We start from the raw sequence: 17507 nt of genomic DNA on the forward strand, positions 1-17507 counted from the left end.
TGTTTTGTGCGGGGTTTTTGATGATAAAATTAAGATTCAGTATTTCTTAGACGAAGAAGTCAATTGCTGTGGAGCATTAGCAACAAAAATAAATCCAATAAAAGAAATTTCAGCAATTAAAGTTAATAAAAATGGTGTCATTAATGATTTGAATTTAACTTATAATGACATCTATAATTTAATTGTTGATAAATATAAGATTTCATTAGAAAAGTTTTATTTGAGTGCGGGACAAATTTGCCAAGTGTCACCCTTTCAATAACCTTAAATTACGCTTTTCTATTTTTAAAAATAACCTTAAATTATATTTGAAGAAATTATGTCTATGATATATGTTTTATGCTAGAATCTTGGAGTTTTCATGCACTACACAAGAGCTCCAAGGTTCCTAGAGTGAATGCTCAATAGCAATTATAGAGATGTACCTTTTCAAAATGACTTTTACTGATTAAATTTAATCAATAGAAGACATTTTGAAAAGGTACCTCTACAATTAGATATACAAGAGATTCAAAGCTTCATTTCAGATAGATTTGAAACTTTGAAACTCTTGGTAGATTTTGAGTGAATGCTGACAATCATCTTTGAGAAGGTTTTCTTTAAGAAAACCTTCTCAAAGAGGTTTCTCAGGAGCCCTGAGGCTCCCTTTCGTAATGATTGGGAGCCTTGGGGATCCTGAGACGAAGAATGGCTTCGCCGAATCTTTGATCAGCAGAGGCCAAATGAAAAGGCCTCTGCTGATGGATTCTCAGGAGCCCTGAGGCTCCCTTTCGTAATGATTGGGAGCCTTGGGGCTCCTACAGCAGAGTATCGCTCCGCTCCATTAATTTTTTTTAAAAAAAAGTGCCGTGCGGCAAATTTGTCCTGTTCCCGTTTTATTTAATTCGAATATTCTAATTGTAAAATAATAAAGAATTTATATTTATTTTTGATCACAGGTCTTTTAATAGTTCCTTTTGTAAATTTGAAGGTATATTTGTGAAATGTTTCTTGATTATCTTCTTCGTCAACATCATATTCTTTTAATAAATGATACATGATGAAGTTCCAACTATTTCCTGGAAAGTTCAATTCATTTGGCTTTTCAAATGAATGTTTTATAGTTTGATGATTGAGATCAGGAAAAACAGTAATATTTTTGATAATATAATCTTTATCTGTTTCAAGTGTAAGGATATAATTTTTCTCATCAAATAAACGAATTTCACCAGTTTCTTCAATTCTTTTTCCACTTTTCATTTCTTTTGTTTCTGGATCAATATACTGATAGGTAATTTCATTAACAGGTTCTTGTAATAACATTTCTTTGTTTAAGTTTTTTCCAGCAACAGTTTTAAACTTGAATTCCAAGAATTCCATTTGTTGCTTAATTGGAAAGACAAGAGTATCTTGCATATTGAAATCCATATTTGCTAAGCATACAAAATTTTTGTTTTTACTTTCTGGAATATTTGAAAATAATTGAATTTCTTCAGATGGTTTTGTATATTTTGAATTCTCTTCTAAAACACCTGTTTCTTTATTCTTTCCAAAACGTTCAGTTTCTTTTAGAAATTTCACATCTATCACTTTTATTTGTTTATATTTCGCCGAAATGAATTCAGGTGGTAATCTGATTCTTAATTGATTGACAATCGGAAAATACTTTTTTGCATTTTTACAGAAATAAAAATATTTGTTTCATTCATCATCTGACCCATTAAATTCCTCAAACGACATTTCAGTAACGTTTCCTCCTCCATTTTCATCTTCTTCTGCTTTCTTTTCTTCATCCTCTTTTGGTATTTCTATTTTGGGTTTATTTGGTTTAATAGGACTTGAAATGAGATTATCGAAATCAGTTACCTCATCATTTATTTCTTCTTCTTCAACGTTTGGGTTTTGATTATTTTGTTGTGAGTTCTCACTTATATAACTCTTTGATACATCATCAACTAATTGACTGAATTCAAGCGACGATTTACTTAATTCTTCAAGTGATGGATCAACAAAATGTGTATCACCAAGGTTTTCAAGCCAATATTGCAAAAGTTCATAAAATGTTGGGATTGGATTTGAATCGGAAACCCATGTTATATCATCCCATTCTAATTCTAAAAGAAGATAAAATTGTTCAAATTTGGTTTGATCTGTTTTTTGGGGCTGTGGAAATAAGTAATTATTATAACTTTCTTTTTGGTGAAAACGCAACAAATAATAATCTTTATCATCTCCGATAAATCTGTATGTTATATGTAAAAGATTCGGGTCAAAAATGTTAGTTTTTGTGTATTCGTCCAACTTTGAATGCTCAGCATGAATAAAACCATAATCTAATAAACCCTTAGGGGATATTCCTAATGTATATGTATGAAGCCAGATTTCGTTTAAGTTTTTAAATATTTTTTAAAGGTCATATCAGCTCCAAAAACCTTTGGATCTCGTTCAATTACTATATCACCATCCTTATCCTTATCAATTACAATTATAAATGGTAATGCTTCTTCAATTTTTTGATAACTTCGTGAGAAAACAATAAGATCATACTTTCCATTTTCTTTCAAATAAGCATGTGCTTTTTGTTCACCAAATGGTGTCGCTTCTTGTTTTGGAAAGTCACATTTATAGGCATACGTTTCCTCAAGAAATGGATTCTGATATGTGAAAAGACAATATCCAGTTGTCCAATAAAAATCCCCACAAACATCTTGAACTCTAAACTCAACAGGGACAAATGATTCATCAGACATTCCAATGCAATATTCATGATTATCATCAACCATCATCAAATATCCAAGTTTTTGCGTAAAACTTGCACGAGAACGAAATTGAAGAACTCTAAATTTTTGATTAATTCCATGAACAAATTCATCTGGTAAACGAAAACAGTACTTATTAATGACTGGTAAAATCTTTTTAGGCATTTTTAATAATAGATAAAAAATATGACTACAATAAATATAATTTCACATAATAAATGTGTTTTAAACCTTGATGCATCAGGTATTTTCGAAGTTAATTTGCAAGGTCCTACAGGTTATTGGGTTCCAAAACTTCTTACAGATGATGACTGGATCGAATATCAAGTAGGTACAAGTAAAATGAGAATTAATTTTAAAGTAAATGAAGAAGTTATTGTTACAAATGATTTACCTCAAGTAGCAACACAAACTGAACATGGTGTTTTAGTTGAAGAAACAACACAAACTGAAGAAACAACACAAACTCAAGATTCAACAAAAACTGAAGAAACACTCCAAACTAATGAAGAAGAGGAATATGAAGAAGAGGAAGAAATTAATGTTGTAACTAGAGAATTATCAGATGTTGAAGAAAATAGTGAAAATCCAGAACAAAATACAAAACAAGATCAAGCAACTCAAACTCCAACAGATCCTATAGGAAAAATTGAATATTATACAAAAGTGAAACTTGGTGATGAAGTTTTAGAAGGAAATCAATTTGATGTTGATGACCTTGGATTTTATAAATTTCCAAAACCAATTACTGATTGTTCAAATAGAGTTAAACATTTATTAGGTATCATTAATTTACCTGCAACAAAATCACAAGTTCCTCCATCTGTGATTGGTCCAAGGTTTGTATTAATAAAATGTAATCAAATAAATACACCAATGAGATTCGCAAATCAATTAATTAAAGTAGATGATGAACAACAAAAGAAGAAAAGAAATTATCCTTCTGTTCAAAATATTGGAAGCATCAATTTTAATTCAAATGGTTTAAACCAACTTGTTGTATTAAATGGTGCATCATTTACTGCTCCAGCAAATGAAATATGTGATTTAGAATTTAGGATAGTTGATATTTATGGTGATGATATTCAACTAGATTCAGATTTTCTTTGGACATTTCAACTAAATAAAATTTCAGATGAACATATTAAACAAGATTTTAATCCGAATGAAAATAATGCTGGACAACCTATTGAAGAACAAGAACCAAATCAAAATAGTGAACAACAAGTTGTGGGTTGATTTTGCTAATCATGCAAACAATGCCAGACAAGCTGATGAAACATATAAGTTAAAATATGGTGATTTAGAAATAGTTTTGAAGAATGGTAAATTTGAATTTGTTCCTAAAAATGGTGCAGTCATTTCTAACATAAGAGAGATTTTATTCATGAAGTCTAAAATAAACGGTATAACAGATGATATATCAAAAATTCCATTTGAAGATCAAAGGTTTTATGCATTAAATGCATTTCCAAAAATGATAAAGATAGGTAAATTTGATTTAAATGAAAAGTTTATTCAAGACTTTTTAAACAATATTGACCTCAAAGCTGATAAAACTTACGTTGATAATGAATTAGAAAAGAAAGCAGATAAAACATGGGTTGAATTAAAGATAAAAAGAACTACTAAAATTCCTTGTTTATATGTTTATGAATTCTTAACTCAAAGAATCTCTTATGTCAGAGAAATTGTTGGTTATTATAAAAATAAAGTACCAGCTCCTGTATCATTTCCTTCAGGTATCAAATTAAAAGGTAAAGATTTAGAAAGTCAAATCAAATCAATGAAAGAAAGAATTAAAACATTAGAAACAAAAGTAGATGAACTGAATCAAACATTATCAAAAGTTTTAGAAAAAATTTAAATCTTTTTATTTTTATTTAAACGCAATGTCAAACAAATTTGATAAAGTTTATGTTGATGAATTATTAACTAAAAGAATTTCATTCGTGAAAGAAATTAATGGAAACTATGCTGACCAAAATAGACCTGAAGATGCTAAACCAGTATATTTTCCATCTGGTATCAAAATTGATGATTTAACAATTCAAAACATTAAAGGTAAAAAAGTTACATATGAAATTAATGGTGAAGATATTATTGAAACATTACCTCCTAACTTTCCTGATGGTCTTCAAGTTAATGGTAAAAATGTCATGGAAGAAATTGATACTACAAACACAACTGTTAAAAATAATTATGATGACTTAAATGCAAAAATCATTCAAACAAATGCAACTGTTAAAAGTAATTATGATAATTTAACACGAAGAATTAATGGAAATGCAGAAGTAATAAATCTTAAAGCTCATAAAGGTTATGTTGACCAAGAATTAAAGAAAAAATAGATTTAACAACTCTGAATGAAGCAGATGAAAGAATTCAAGCTGCATTTCGTGATGCAAAAACAGAAACAAATAATTCTATAACAGAATTAGGTCAATATGTTGAGAATAAATTCATGAAAAACAATCTTGATTTTGATGAAAAATTAAAGAATAAAGCTGATGTCGAACATACACATCAACAATTTGATGAAGTTGGTTTTAATAAAATTAAGGGAATACATGAACAGGAACTTGTTCCTAATACAGGTGAAATTCCTATGTATCAAGAACGAGTCAAAGTTCCTGAAGCAGTTGATGGTTTAATTGTTAAAGACTTCTTGGTAATTTCAGATCTAAATGATGAAAATAAAACACTTAATGTCAAAGAAGAACTTAATAAGAAAGCAGATAAAACATATGTTAAAAGTGAGATATCATTCATTGATGGTGTTTTAATGGAGAAAGCTGATATATCATTTGTAAAAGAAGAAATAAAACAGTCTGAGGTCTATTTTAACCATTCATTTTTAAATTTCATGAAGTCATCGGATAAAACCTTTGATATAGATTCTTTTGAAGGGATATGTTATGATGGAGTGACTACATATTTATTATATACAGCAGGAGTACTTTATTATTTAAAAACAAATGATTTTAAAAAATATGAATCATTTACTCCATCTGTTTTGGATCCATACACTCAAGAGCTAATCAACAATCCAAGAATTTTATATGTTGAACATAATAACGGTAAATTTATAGGAATGACAACAGTTAGAGATGATTTCTGTCCATGTTATTCCTTCGATTGTATCAAATGGTTCAAATATATGTTAAACCCAGATGTTGCATTTAAATATCCCAATAACCCCATCCGATTTGTTAATAATAAATGGATACTAATTTATGAATATAATCAAATTTTCATTAGTGAAGATGGTTTAAATTATTCCTCAGTTAGTGTTTTATCAGATTTGGAAATCGATTATACAAGTAAGTGGTATTACACTAACTGTATGTATTTTATCCTACAAAATGATAAAATTTATAGATCATCTTCAATACCACAAGGTGATGGAGACATTGAAGCTTTATGTTATGGATCAAATGTTTATGTTCTCGTTTCAGGTGGAATGGTCTATTCATATCCTGTGAGTTATAACAGACATATTTATTTATCACAGGATTTATCAAATTGGGAATTAGTTTATTCATTCACTCCAAAACTTACTCGAAATTATAGATTTTGCAATTTGTTTTATATTGATGGGTATTTCATCGCTTTAGGATGTGGTGATTTAGTAAATATCAGTAATGATGGTAGAACTTGGTCTGAAATCACAAAATTTCAAGATGTACGAAAAGCTATTTTCAAAAATAATACGTTAATATTGATAACAAGACCAGTTTTAAATACTCGCCCAAATTCAATATTATATAATAAATTCAATATTCATGATGGATTAAATACAAAAGCTGATAAAACAGAACTTCAAGAAATGAAGAGACAAATTCTTGAAACTTTATATCCCATTGGTTCAATTTACACATCAATGAATTCAACAAATCCTTCAGAAGTTTTTGGTTTTGGAACATGGCAACAAATTACTGATAAATTCCTTTATTGTGCAAATTCTTCAAAACAGACTGGTGGTTCAAAAACTATTACTGGTGAAAACCTGCCTGCACACAGTCATTATATTGATTTCAATACTCAAGATTCAGGTTGGAATAATCACTCAGCATATAATAGAGGATGGAATTCTGTTTCAAATAGAGATTCACCAAACGTTCAAGTAATGTCAAGATATGAGCTTTCAGGTGATCCACAAGATTGGAATTCTGGAATTGGAATCGGATATGCCGGAACACACAATCATAGAATTACGGGATATACACAAACAACGGGACAAAGTAAAGATTACATGCCACCTTACATGACAGTATTTGCATGGTATCGCGTAGCTTAAATGTATAAATTAATTGTTTATTTTTTAGTATATTGTTCAAGTACTGCAGCCATTTCTTCTTTAGTTCTTCTTTTCGCTCTCTTTGGATATTGTCTTGGTCCAAGTTCTCCCAAAGTATCGTAATTGTGGATGATGTAAGCAATTCCACCAGTTTCTTTGAACTTGACGTATGTTACAGAACCATCTGGTTCAGTAAATGCCATACCAATCATTCGTCCAGACATCTTATTTTTTGTTTGAAAACGGTTTTTTATTTTTAAGTGAAATGAGTTTTATCGTTAGTTTAAGAGAAAAATTCTATGACTTTAATTTCACAGAAATTGTAAAATATTATTGGTATAAATTTATCTTTTGGATCTTATCTTTTGAATAATTTAATTTTTTATTTCCGTTAAAAATGGAATTCACGAAACCACCTTTACCGTTCATTGGTAATAAATCTAAAATTAGAAAAGAACTGTTAGAAATTCTGAATCAAATCGATAATAAAAACGATACAATAGTTTTTGTTGATTTGTTTGGTGGTTCATTATTTATTTCACATTTATTACATACTCTATTTCCAAAATGTAAAATCATCACAAACGATTACGATAATTATGTTGACAGGTTAAATCACATTCATGAAACAAATATGATATTACAAAAGTTAAAAGATGAAATTAACATTAAAATTAATGAAAAGATACCAGATGACAAAAGAGAATTTGTCCGTGAAACTTTATCCAAAGCTGAATATTTAGATTGGAATACATTATCAGCAAAACTATTATATTCAGGTAGTATTCGTTGTTTTGATATTGACACTTTAATGAAGAAAACTTTATATTTGTCATTTAAACAATTATTTAATGAAAAAATTGATAAATATTTAGAAGGTTTAACAATTGTTAGAAAACATTGAAAAGAATTATTTGATGAATATAAGGATGATCCAAATGTATTCTTCATTTGTGATCCACCTTATTATAATACATGGAACATTCAATATGAACATCCATGGTCATTAAAAGATTCAATCGAAACTTTAGAAGTAATGAAGTATCCATGTATATATTTCACTTCAGACAAATCTGGTTTAGATGATGTTATGGAATTCTTATCAGAAAAGTTTGATCAGAAGTTTGATATAGAAAAGAAAGTATTAGATAGAGGTAGAATTAATGTCCATCCATGTAAAAATAATGAAATCATTTATTTCAAAATTTAAAGTAGTTTTAAATTTTTTTATCTGTTTTCATTTACTTTTGCGTAATATTCTGCATATTCACGTACAAACATTCCGTATGAAACTTCCCTATCTCTATTTGTTTCGTACCATTTCGTTATGAACATGGAAAGAATTGCTTCTTCACGATCTCTGAAAGGGTCAACATCAGCAAAGATGGAGTAATAAACTTCCAATGCTTTACCTGCAGATATTGGTCCATTTAGCAAAATCATTTGTTCTAAGAAACTTTGTACTCTCTCACTCATTAGAACTGTCACTTTTCCACGGAAAGAAAAATAAATTTTATTTTTTACAATTCTTTCGGATCTATTTCTTCAAAATCACCAAAGTCATGGTCATCAAAATCAATCTTCTTTGCTATTTGATCAAGATGTTCAATTTTATCTTTTGAAAGTTGATCGTTCAAGAATTTTCTTAATTTATCTTTCTTTTCTAATGCTTGAATCTTGTATGGATGATATGAGAAATCTCTCATTGTTTCTTTCTTTACTCTTATTTTTAATACCATTAATTCTCTTTGAAAAGATGATTTAGGAATTCTCACGTTTGTGATAAAAACCATGTCAGGGCAAAGTTCCCATATCTTGAGGTTAGATATATTCTTTCCATCAACAAGGAACGCCAATGGTTTTACATTATACTTATCCCATTTGTTTTGAATGTAATTATCAAAGTAAACATCGATTTGTTTAGCATCTTTTAAAATTGGTTCAAGATGTTCAACTAGTTTTGAAATTGAGTAAAACTCAGTCATGCTTTTTCTACAAGTAAAAAAATTAAATTAAATCAGAATCTGAATTGTTTACTTAGATTCGTGCTCGTATTTTCCTTCTTGTGTCATTACAGAACTCCACGTATTTATCATGGATTTCACGTGTCTTCATTGGGTACTTAGCTCTGGCGAGGAACATTGAGAGCCAGATCTCTGCTTCATCCCTTGGTATAAAGAGAGTGCATTGGAATGCTTCCCAAAGTTCATCTTCAGTCCATTGTTTATCAGGGTCTTCCTGGCTAACAGTCTCGAAGAACTTGCGAACACGGTCGTTCTCCATTAAAAAAATGTCAAACCGTTTAAAAAATTAAATGTTTACTTAGTAAGGTAATGAGCGGAAGCAAATTCCTTTATTGAGTTTAATGAAGAGCAGTAGTAATGTTATGAACTGGATCACAACAGTTAGTATACATATCAAGGGTACGGCGGCACTGCGCCTCCTTACCCATTATATGTGAATTTGACACTTTACGAAACCGTTAACGTATATTTTACAACACAAACGACAACACTAACTTAACCTTAAATATTTACAAAGCCACCAACCACTTCACATCACTAATGTTTTCACAAACGACTTCACTAATGTAAAAATAAACGTTCTCACTTACAAAAGTATTGCAACTCCTCCCATTGCTGTGCTTCATATAACAGCTCATAATCTTCTGACTCACTTTCTTCTTCATATAGGTCAAAATCACTGTCATAGTTTATACCTGTAAGTTTTGACAAAGCTAATGAAACACGCTTACCGTTTGTATCATATGCTTGTATAAACTTTCCATTATGCTTGTAGTCATAAACGCTCAAACTAACTTTACCCTTTCTCCCTCGTATCTGATAGAATGTATTTTCACGAGGAACGAAGAACAAATTCTTGAACTCATGACCGTTGTAGTTTGTTATCTCAATAGTTTTCGTCATTTATATAAAAATAAAATAAAAAATACAATAAAAATTAATGATATCACCACCCTCACACGTATGAAAACATAGCACAAAAATAAATTTAGGTGAAGTGGTGAGATCTCACCTGTTTTTTCACCCTGTTGAATTCATTGCTTTATAACTCTCTTCCTTGGTTTCTTTTTAGTTGCTTTCTTCACGTCTGTCTCCAACTTGACTGTCTTTCTTCTTCGGCCGTAATGATACCAGTTACTTCCACCAGTCAATGGGTCAAATGGTCTTTCGTAAGGGTTTCCATACATTCCATAAGGTCCGTATGGATAAACCGCTGGTGGAAGTTGTGGAGAAGAAACATTTTCTTTAGTTCCATCGAATCTATTTAAATGCATTGTTTCACCTTTCATCTGGTCATTAAAGTCTTTTGCGTGTTTTGCAAACTCATCGTCCTTTCCTAAAGCATTTTCTGACTCAGTCGCAACCAAATTGGATGCTTTATTTATAAGGCCTATTTTATTTAATCTTAACTTATTTGCAACCCAGCCTCCAATCTTCCCTTTATTTGCATCTAATGTCTTCGAAACCCTTCCTCCACTCATTTTATTTACTGCGTCATAAGCTCCAAGTGCTTTTGCTCCAAATGCTAATGCTTTTGTTCCCATTGCGCCTAAAGCTGCCCAAGCTACCATTTACCCCATATTAAAATCATCTCTCTTCAATATTATCTCATAAAAGTTCTCGTTACTGGAGAAAGTCAATGAAACATAAGCGTTCTCACGGGCTTCGCCCTCACCGCTTTGCGGTCTATCTAACTTCTTTCTTATATCATCTATACGCTTCAAAATGTCTGAACAATTGCTAACATCTTCTACAACAGTTATTTCATCATGAATGACCTTCAAGAACAAGCTCATTTAATATGCTATTAAAATCATCTCAATAATGAGTCCATCCTTTCCATCTTTAGGTAGCACAACATCTTTCATTGAAGAAGGTTCGACAAGTCTTATGTTAAACTTACTGACAAAGTTTGTTATACTATAATGCTTTGGCGGCGAATACATATAGTTTGAAAGACATAATATAGATTCTTCAGCAAATTCACTTATACTGGATTTTATAACAATGTTCTCACGAGACCAAATACCACCAATTGACAATCTTGTAAGCAATCCTGCTGAACCTTCTACTGTAAACGTCGATGGTAACATTCCACAAAGGTCATCTATTGACATCTTTGAGTCACTGAATTTAAAGATTTTCTTAAAGCAATCGTCATTATCTAACCATGCAATAGCTTTGAAGTTTTCATTCGAATATACATCTGCTTCATTAAATGTAAATCCTGACTTCTTTGCAGAGATGACTTTAAAATCTATTGAGTTTGTTTCAAAATTATATGCTATGGTAACTTCTGAAGGTAATGGATGCCCTTCCGCAGTCAGTTGTTCTCTCACTACCGTTTGAAGCTTTGTGTTAAAAACTTTCATGTCATCTCCTGTGTCTAGGTTCACATACACAGCAACAGGGAAACTATCTTGCTTCTTTGTTTCATCATTATATCTCAAAACATTAAAGTTCTTCAATAATATTGTTCTTCCTGCTGGAATACTTCGAACCTGTCTGATTTCAATAGCTTTCTCACCTCCTACATACTCTACCCAGTGTCTTGGATATTCTTAAGTATACTGACTTTCTTGAATTTTGGTTGGTTTCATCATAACATGTTCATAGTATATCTTTATACTCTTGTCAGTTAGACTCGGTGCTATGTTCTGAATATTTCTGACTTGCATTTTTAATGGAGATAAAATGAAGCATTTAATACATGATGTAGATGAAGACATGAATGAAACTACAGACAAACTTAACTCTTCTCTCATTCTTCCTTTCAGTAAGGACTATGAGTTCTGTTCAAATGGTGTTTATTTCTATTGTGGAAAGATGGGTTCAGGTAAGACATTTAACCTCATTCGTCATATACTCATAACAGAGCGTTTAGGAAACGACTCTTACTATGACCAAATCATTATATCAGCAACTTCAGACTCTATGGATTCAACAGCGAAAACATTTATGTCAAAAGTTCAAGCCTCTATCGTTAAAGTTCCAGACAGTGAACTCATTGAATTTCTTCAACGTTACATTCGACGTAAGAGAAAATATTATGCCATCGTAGAGTTCATACAGTCAGGAATGCAAAAGACTTCTGAGGAGATGGAAAGAATTATTGACAAACACCACTTACGACAATACTCAGGAGTTTACGATATGAAACGACTTACAAACTACATTCTGTCAAAACTTTCAAAATACCCCTTCAAAAAGTATCCTTCAAACACTCTGCTCGTTTGTGATGATTTCGCCGGAAAAGGTTTAGTGTCAAAACCAGACTCACCATTAGCTAACATCATTACTAAAGTCAGACATTACCACTTAACTGTAGCAATACTTATGCAAACATGGAGGTTTTTAGCTTTAAACATAAAACGTCTCATAACTGACTTCGTTATCTTTCAAGGTTTCTCACGCTATGACATTGAACTCAGTTGGAAACAGTCAGGTATAACATTACCTTTTGAAGAAATTTGGGAAGCATATAAGTCTCTCATCTCTCCTCGTTCATACTTTGAGATTCATATCATGACTAATACCATTAAAGTCAAAAATATTCCATGGGAACGACCAACATTGTTTTAAAGTTTAACCTTCAATTGACTGATGGTAAACAAATTCCATGCATCTCTGTCGCCATTTCTGTTAATATTTTTGCTGTCATTCATATCATCCACTTCCCCATCCGTTAGCTTTTGAGGATATGCGTTAGAATAGCTGTTCTTAAATGAAGGCTTTTCACCTTTGAGAGCATAAACTCTATAACTTTCTGCATACTTTATGTTTGAACCTCCTGAGCCATCATTGACATAAATTTTTATAGGCTTCCACCCTTTGTTCATGTTCCTGCTTCTTCCCTTTGCTCTTTTGTTCAGTAGTTCTACATCTTTATACACAGCACCTGTCTCAGTGAATTCAACAATATTTTCATTCGTTAGCTTTACATTCAAACCCTTGTCGAGTATATTGTTCATTTCATACATATAAAAGGTTTTTATTCTATATGAAATGAGAAGCAAATCCATCTTAGCTGGTGCCGTTAATGTTCCAATTGAACCAACATCAAATGTTGACTCACGAACGACAAACAATATTGTCATAAAGAACTATAGTTCAGAGTGTTTGAAAGAACCAGAACCAGAGCTGAAATCCGTGAATTTAAACTCAGCTTCAAACGCTAACGCTACATCAGATGTTAAGTTAGAGTATCCACCACTGGACCAAATTCTTTCAAGAGACGCCAACGACAACCCTTACACAAATGTTCAAACAAATCCTTCAGATAACGTAGACCATTACCTTCTTCAGTTATACCAAACAATTTTACTCAAAGACGATAAGAAGCTTTTGACAAATCTTATAAGTAAGAACCAAATAATTCTAACAAAGGAGGACCTTGAAAATGTTATCTCACGAATAACAGGGAAACAATGTGTCATTGACTATCTCGACCCTGAAATCGAATGCTGTGGTCAAACTCCACTATTCATGAAAATAGGTAACATCCGCATCATTGAAATACCAGGAACTACAGGAGTTGAGTTTAAGTATAAATATTCGAACGAGTATACAAAACTATCTACTGACTATAAACTTTGTTTGAAATATGTTTTAGTAAATTAAAGCAGTCAGGAGGCTCTTTGAGCCCATCTTGGCGCTTTGCGCCGTTAGTCAAAAAAAATTTCAAGTTAGCAATTTGTAATATCTGTCCAAAACTTCTTCAACAGTATTGAATTCATCTTCATAATGCAAACCTAATCTTATTGACTTGGTGCAGTTTTCACTAACACAATATTTTTCTGTTCTCTTGACTGACATAACTAACTCATTTGTTTCATCAAACAGCAACAACCAAAGTTCATGACCTAATACATAACATTCATACTTTATATTTTTAGCTCTGAGTTCTCTTGTAAGCTGTTGCATTTAATATTTTCTAAAAAGTCAACTTCAACAGTCATTCGCACTGGTGCCTTCAGTTCTACAGGCTCTCCTTGAAAGTCAACAAGTCTGAATTGCATGTCTTTCAAATTATGAGGACTAATGCGAACCCATTTACCTAAATGAGTTGCTATGACAGGAACGTTTGGAATGAACATTGAATTTACTTCATAACAGAAGGATTTATATTCTACTGAACCTTTACTATTAACTCCTGAAATACCTGTGACATTAGCTATTTTTGACTCAATGTACAAACAATTGCCATAACATACGTATGGAACAGATTTCATCTCAATCGTTTTGTCAACACTTTTCAAAGGAAATGTCATATGGTATGCTCCCAGAAGCAATTGAACTCTATGACTCATTCGTGTTATCTTAAACTCCTTCACATAACTGAACTTCAAAACTCCTGCAATAAGTTTAACATTCATTAAGTTTTCTCCGTTATCCTTGTTTATTGTAGTATTTATGAGAGCATTTAACACTCCAGCTAATGTTTCCATCTTATATTCTACATTATTGTGAAATCTTATTTCGTGCTTCTTTCCATCTATTTCAAGCTCCATGAAATCTGTTTCGTCAGTTATAACGAATGAAGCAATAGTATTAAAGTCAACCATTCTGAATGCAAGTGGCTCATTCTGTAGACCTAAGTTTGTTTGTAGTTTTACTGTCCCGTATTCGTTCGGGTATGTACTTTGCAAATAGAACAACATTTTATTCTCATTAAAATATGAGTATAGCTGCATATGCGTATGAAGCTGACAGAGCTAAACGTTTATATTTTGGTCAATACTCTCTCACACTTACTGACAAATATATTGTTATTTCTGATGGAAATACTGAGAAATATATAACATGGAAGGACTATGAAAAGTTTGACCCAATTTTAACTCCATGCACTATGCCATTCATTGTAAATGGTGAAGTTGTCATGAAGAACGACACAACAGTATATAAGTCTGTTCATGAAGCGTTAGAATATATGTTGAATTATAATCCCGAAAGATTTGACCCAAGCACTACGCCATGTGCAATGCCTTTTATTAAGGATGGTGAAATCGTAAGGGTTCCGAATTCAACGGTTTATACTGCTGTTCAAAACAGTTTACAAAACATTTTAGCGAATATCTTTAATTCAGAAACTACAGAAATAAAATTACCGTATATAACAGATGCTAAAGAAATTAAATCAAAAACAACAACATTATTTACGTCACTTAATGATTTAATGACTTATATCATTAATATTCCTGCACCAACTACAGCATTTGATCCAAACTCGACGGTTTGCAGTGTACCTTTCATAAATGACAGTTCATTAATTACTTTAAGGGATTCGACAGTAAATGAATCATTAAAGGCGTCATTAATGAAAATCATTGATTTTAATTCATTCACGAATACATATAATTCATTCATTAATGTTTCATATGCTTCTAAAGAAGGTGAGCCAAAAACTATCAATAAAGCGGTGTATGAAATAAAAGCATCGACGACGAAATTGAATTCGTTAACTTTTGACGGTGATAGTTTCGTTAATGACATAACATCGGGGAAAACAATTTTAACGAAAGAATACTTAAAATCTCATGTTAGTGAGTTCGTTGAAATTGAAAAAGAAGGTGGAATTAAGTTCGATCCACTGAATTTCATTTTCAGCTTAGCGAATGCGGGTGTTAGTTTCGCTGAATGGACAACTATACAGAGTGAAATAAATGCAATATGGACGTTTTTGGGGTCAAAAGCGGGAATGGGTGAGCTTGTAAATGCTGCAAGAACATTAGGTGAAACAGGAAATTTTGTAGATGGTTTTAAAAGACTTGTTTCAAATGTTTTAACAAACACCAAGAAATTATTTAGATATACCATACATAACGGTCAGATTTTCGAACAGGTAGCAACAAACCCTCCGGTTATGGCTGCGTTGATGATGGTTAGAGATATAAAACCACGTAACGACGGAACGAAGAACATGAACAACAGGATACTGGTCGGGTTATTCGAGACATTAAAAATGTGTATCCTGAAGTTATTGATTTATTTAGAGGAGTTAATGATTCAATTTCAAAACATTCTATAACCCTCGATGAAGAGAATAAATTAACAGATTATATATTCGTCATTATTGCAGAATTAATGAAGAGAATAAATGAAAAAGGAATTGGTGATATCATTAATGTCAGCGATGTAATGATGAAAAGAAATTTTGACTCATTATTTACAGAACCGAAAACAGAATATAGTCTTTATGACGTAATTACCGAATTAATGAAAAAGATTAATGATAATAAGAGTTCTGGCGGAAGAGTTGAATTAGAAGTGAATGATGTTAATGAGAAATTAGCCGAAAAAGCAGACAAAAATGAGCTTTTAGCTCTGAGTGATAAAGTCAAGAACCACGTTCATTATATAACTTCAGACAAACAGATTATAACGGACTACCATGGATATTTAACACGAAGTGATGAAGTGAAGACGGAAGATGTTAATGAAAGAAGATATAAATACATTCGTGCTAAAGGTTATGACATAAGCTGTACTGCACAGTATGACACGGGTAAAGCACCAGAAGCATTTAGTTATAACGATGAAATTTATGCCTCTACTTTCTCTGTTAAAGGTGTATTAGTTGAACCAAGATTTACTTTGAGAGTTAAGTCAAAAATAACGTTTGAAGATGCTATTAAAAGTAAAGCTGACAAAGATGAACTCGAAGCAATGAACAAAGTTTTGAAATCTCATAAACACAACATCTCCGATATAAATGAACTTCAAGCTACATTAGACAGTAAAGCCGACAAGAACCATACACATAAATCCTTCACTACTGTTAGAGCAGACGACATAATATTGAACTATACCCTTGGTTCAAGTGCACCTTTAGAGAATCCAAGTACAAGCGTAAAAGATACACTAAACTCCTTAAATAGTAAATGTATGAACATTGAAGGTCATGTCAGAAACTTTGAAACACATGAACTACCAGCAATGTTAGATAAAAAAGCAGACAAAACAGAGCTTCAAACATTAAAGACTGAAATACTTCAAACATTATATCCTATAGGCTCTATTTATACGTCAATGAACTCAACAAATCCAGAAACAGTTCTGGGTTTTGGTACGTGGAAGCAGATTGTAGATAAATTCTTATACTGTGCTAGATATTCAAAGCAAACAGGAGGTTCGAAGAAAATTAAAGAAGCAAACCTTCCACCGCACACTCATACAGGAACTACAAACACAACAGGTAATCATTCACATTCAATAACAAAAAGAGGTTATACAAATCTTGCAGCAGGTTCGGATAGACAGGGAATGAATAGATATGATATTTCAACTGACCCAGTAGATTCAAACGCAGGTATTTTCTGTGGAACCACAGGAAATCATTCACACACTTTCACAACAAATCCAACGGGTTCGGGTGCAGATTACATGCCACCATTTGTGACTGTATTCGCATGGTACCGCGTTCAATGAACGCGCTTGAGCCTAGAA

The 17507-nt window shown here is 31.7% G+C and overlaps 15 protein-coding genes and 1 pseudogene across 16 annotated transcripts, besides 3 other annotated features; 7 read left to right on the forward strand and 9 right to left on the reverse strand.

Moving 5' to 3' along the window:
• Nucleotides 1-222: 222 nt before the first annotated feature.
• Nucleotides 223-872: a mobile genetic element.
• A 7-nt stretch (nt 873-879) lies between these two features.
• Nucleotides 880-1407, reverse strand: TVAGG3_0918810 (uncharacterized protein; the record flags this gene model as incomplete). The annotated part of the gene is made up of 1 exon (XM_001301545.1): nt 880-1407. One exon carries the CDS (start codon nt 1405-1407, stop codon nt 880-882), a length of 528 nt encoding a protein of 175 aa, XP_001301546.1.
• Nucleotides 1408-1680: 273 nt separating this feature from the next.
• Nucleotides 1681-2280, reverse strand: TVAGG3_0918820 (uncharacterized protein; the record flags this gene model as incomplete). The annotated part of the gene is made up of 1 exon (XM_001285662.2): nt 1681-2280. The coding sequence occupies one exon, from the start codon at nt 2278-2280 to the stop codon at nt 1681-1683; it is 600 nt and encodes a 199-aa protein (XP_001285663.2).
• Nucleotides 2281-2366: 86 nt separating this feature from the next.
• Nucleotides 2367-2903, reverse strand: TVAGG3_0918830 (uncharacterized protein; the record flags this gene model as incomplete). The annotated part of the gene is made up of 1 exon (XM_001301546.1): nt 2367-2903. One exon carries the CDS (start codon nt 2901-2903, stop codon nt 2367-2369), a length of 537 nt encoding a protein of 178 aa, XP_001301547.1.
• Nucleotides 2904-2924: 21 nt separating this feature from the next.
• Nucleotides 2925-3977, forward strand: TVAGG3_0918840 (uncharacterized protein; the record flags this gene model as incomplete). Its single annotated transcript, XM_051252147.1, has 1 exon — nt 2925-3977. One exon carries the CDS (start codon nt 2925-2927, stop codon nt 3975-3977), a length of 1053 nt encoding a protein of 350 aa, XP_051077721.1.
• Nucleotides 3978-4125: 148 nt separating this feature from the next.
• Nucleotides 4126-4605, forward strand: TVAGG3_0918850 (uncharacterized protein; the record flags this gene model as incomplete). The annotated part of the gene is made up of 1 exon (XM_001301547.1): nt 4126-4605. The coding sequence occupies one exon, from the start codon at nt 4126-4128 to the stop codon at nt 4603-4605; it is 480 nt and encodes a 159-aa protein (XP_001301548.1).
• Nucleotides 4606-4630: 25 nt separating this feature from the next.
• On the forward strand, nt 4631-5089 carry TVAGG3_0918860 (uncharacterized protein; the record flags this gene model as incomplete). The annotated part of the gene is made up of 1 exon (XM_001301548.1): nt 4631-5089. One exon carries the CDS (start codon nt 4631-4633, stop codon nt 5087-5089), a length of 459 nt encoding a protein of 152 aa, XP_001301549.1.
• A 113-nt stretch (nt 5090-5202) lies between these two features.
• On the forward strand, nt 5203-7038 carry TVAGG3_0918880 (keratin-associated protein family; the record flags this gene model as incomplete). The annotated part of the gene is made up of 1 exon (XM_001301549.1): nt 5203-7038. The coding sequence occupies one exon, from the start codon at nt 5203-5205 to the stop codon at nt 7036-7038; it is 1836 nt and encodes a 611-aa protein (XP_001301550.1).
• Nucleotides 5203-7038: a mobile genetic element.
• A 17-nt stretch (nt 7039-7055) lies between these two features.
• Nucleotides 7056-7262, reverse strand: TVAGG3_0918890 (uncharacterized protein; the record flags this gene model as incomplete). The annotated part of the gene is made up of 1 exon (XM_001301550.1): nt 7056-7262. One exon carries the CDS (start codon nt 7260-7262, stop codon nt 7056-7058), a length of 207 nt encoding a protein of 68 aa, XP_001301551.1.
• Nucleotides 7263-8265: 1003 nt separating this feature from the next.
• TVAGG3_0918900 (uncharacterized protein) lies at nt 8266-8514 on the reverse strand (the record flags this gene model as incomplete). The annotated part of the gene is made up of 1 exon (XM_001301551.1): nt 8266-8514. One exon carries the CDS (start codon nt 8512-8514, stop codon nt 8266-8268), a length of 249 nt encoding a protein of 82 aa, XP_001301552.1.
• A 44-nt stretch (nt 8515-8558) lies between these two features.
• On the reverse strand, nt 8559-8777 carry TVAGG3_0918910 (protein of unknown function, DUF4108 family; the record flags this gene model as incomplete). Its single annotated transcript, XM_001301552.1, has 1 exon — nt 8559-8777. The coding sequence occupies one exon, from the start codon at nt 8775-8777 to the stop codon at nt 8559-8561; it is 219 nt and encodes a 72-aa protein (XP_001301553.1).
• A 298-nt stretch (nt 8778-9075) lies between these two features.
• TVAGG3_0918920 (uncharacterized protein) lies at nt 9076-9321 on the reverse strand (the record flags this gene model as incomplete). The annotated part of the gene is made up of 1 exon (XM_051252148.1): nt 9076-9321. The coding sequence occupies one exon, from the start codon at nt 9319-9321 to the stop codon at nt 9076-9078; it is 246 nt and encodes an 81-aa protein (XP_051077722.1).
• A 120-nt stretch (nt 9322-9441) lies between these two features.
• Nucleotides 9442-17507: part of a mobile genetic element that runs on past the window's edge.
• On the reverse strand, nt 10859-11434 carry TVAGG3_0918940 (uncharacterized protein; the record flags this gene model as incomplete). The annotated part of the gene is made up of 1 exon (XM_051252149.1): nt 10859-11434. One exon carries the CDS (start codon nt 11432-11434, stop codon nt 10859-10861), a length of 576 nt encoding a protein of 191 aa, XP_051077723.1.
• TVAGG3_0918950 (uncharacterized protein) lies at nt 13068-13489 on the forward strand (the record flags this gene model as incomplete). The annotated part of the gene is made up of 1 exon (XM_051252150.1): nt 13068-13489. A coding segment is annotated over one exon (422 nt), but the record flags the coding sequence as incomplete, so codon positions are not given.
• Nucleotides 13946-14626, reverse strand: TVAGG3_0918960 (uncharacterized protein; the record flags this gene model as incomplete). Its single annotated transcript, XM_051252151.1, has 1 exon — nt 13946-14626. One exon carries the CDS (start codon nt 14624-14626, stop codon nt 13946-13948), a length of 681 nt encoding a protein of 226 aa, XP_051077725.1.
• On the forward strand, nt 14740-15221 carry TVAGG3_0918970 (organellar and viral DNA polymerase type B; the record flags this gene model as incomplete). The annotated part of the gene is made up of 1 exon (XM_051252152.1): nt 14740-15221. A coding segment is annotated over one exon (482 nt), but the record flags the coding sequence as incomplete, so codon positions are not given.
• Nucleotides 15760-17489, forward strand: TVAGG3_0918980 (annotated as a pseudogene). Its single transcript has one exon. A coding segment is annotated over exon 1 (1730 nt).

This window comes from Trichomonas vaginalis, chromosome I, assembly GCF_026262505.1.
Source record: "Trichomonas vaginalis G3 chromosome I, whole genome shotgun sequence".
NCBI lineage: Eukaryota > Parabasalia > Trichomonadida > Trichomonadidae > Trichomonas > Trichomonas vaginalis.